Source organism: Cryptotermes secundus, unplaced genomic scaffold, assembly GCF_002891405.2.
Source record: "Cryptotermes secundus unplaced genomic scaffold, Csec_1.0 scaffold2631, whole genome shotgun sequence".
NCBI lineage: Eukaryota > Metazoa > Arthropoda > Insecta > Blattodea > Kalotermitidae > Cryptotermes > Cryptotermes secundus.
In genome coordinates, this window is record NW_019743698.1 from 7,354 (window position 1) to 8,982 (window position 1,629).

At 35.5% G+C, this 1,629-nt stretch overlaps 1 protein-coding gene across 5 annotated transcripts in view; it reads right to left on the reverse strand.

Moving 5' to 3' along the window:
• LOC111874331 overlaps nt 1-1,629 on the reverse strand; it is a 14,332-nt gene that overhangs the window by 1,290 nt on the left and 11,413 nt on the right. For 2 of the 5 annotated variants that reach the window (XR_004514097.1, XR_004514096.1), the window contains one exon: nt 153-878. Coding sequence is in view for 1 of the 5 variants with exons in the window: in XM_033755409.1 (XP_033611300.1) it covers nt 1,601-1,616 (16 nt within the window). In the remaining 4 variants the exon portion in view is untranslated. The other 3 variants (XR_004514095.1, XR_004514094.1, XM_033755409.1) reach the window with 3 other exon arrangements.

A 1,629-nucleotide genomic window follows, 5' to 3' on the forward strand; every position in this document is an offset into this window, starting at 1 on the left:
AGGGGGCAGCCACCAATTCCAACAGTGAAATCCTCCAGCACTTTCAATCCAAGACTAACACAAAATGGATACACTTCAGTAATCAAACTCAGACAGATGCAAAGGACATTCAAGGTCATATGCAAGAGGTGCAGACAAATGTGGCTCTGAAATTAAATTTTATAACTTTGTTGAGCCACCTTGAAGAATGAATACTTTAGGAAGATAGGTTTCAACATCACAAAAAATCCATGTATAAGAAAAACAAGAAAATACAATAAATAAAATTTCATTTATTACAAAAAATTACTTACATCTATTCAATAACAATTCGATATATATTAATGTTATAATGAATTTAGTTTCATCCATCTATTAAATAACAATGTGATATATTAATGTTATACTGCTCTAACAATCAATTTAGTTTCATATAATAAATAACAATTAGATATATTAACGTTATACAGTGTGTTCAGTTAAGGACATACCATTGCAACACCTCTGATCTGGCCCAACATTACTCAAAGATTGCTACTGTAACTGCTGATAGCAGAATGAGTCATTAGCGCTGATAAGTGTGCACCCTTACAGTTACAGCAGCAATCTGTGAGGAATATTGGGCCTGGTCAACGGTGTTGTGAAGTATCCTCCTTGAATGAACACTCTGTATAATCTCTAACAATAACGTTCATTTTTATATTACATGAGATAAAAAGATATGGTGTATGAATCCAATTTAGGAGGATTTGGCCAGGTTACTGTCCTCTTCAAAGTTATATTCTACAAAGTTCCCTTGATGCGCAGGAAGGTCTGAGTAAGCCACACCCTTTCGAGGGTCGAAAATCGGCCAATGTGTGAAGCTTCATGTGACGTTTATCTGTGGATGTAACTGTTAACTGAAAAAAATGAATACAATGACATTAACATTTATAGAATGTTATAGTATGTCACAGGGATGGAAAAGTCCACAGGTTTCTTTGTGCATTAATTAACTTCGAGAGAGAAGGGAAGACATTACAGATGAAAAAGATATATACATACATATATATATATATAAATTACAGCTCAGGACTGATATCAAACACAGAAAACGTGAAGACTGACAACTCATGGTTTGAAAGGGCTCAAAAGTGAAGAAAAATATAGGATCTGTAAAATTCATTCTGACCAAAGTTCTGAATGAACATGCAAATCAAACTGCCAAAATGACACCCAAAAATCCCAGTACACAGCAAAATATGAGAAAAGAGACATGCTCTGTTTTCAAGCAAGATGGTTGCACACAGGGATGGAAAAGTCCACAGGTTTCTTTGTGCTTTAAATAACTTCAAGTGGCAGCGACAATGGTTAAGTGTCGGGTGTTTTAGTATGACCCAGAAACAGAAGACCATTAAGACGCAGGAGAGAACTGTATGCACACCAGGCATGCCCAAGCAATCAGTGCAAATTCATGATTACGTGCATCTTTGGCTGCAATTCTCCAGGTATAACTCAAGTTATCAAGTAATTCGCATAGTTTTTCAATTGTTTCCTTATAGCCTGTACATACACAAAAGCGTGTCATGCATCGCACCAGGATTTGGAAAGTACTCTGTGAAAAACACACGACGACTTCAACTCATTTAAAAAAAAAATTATTAGATTCAG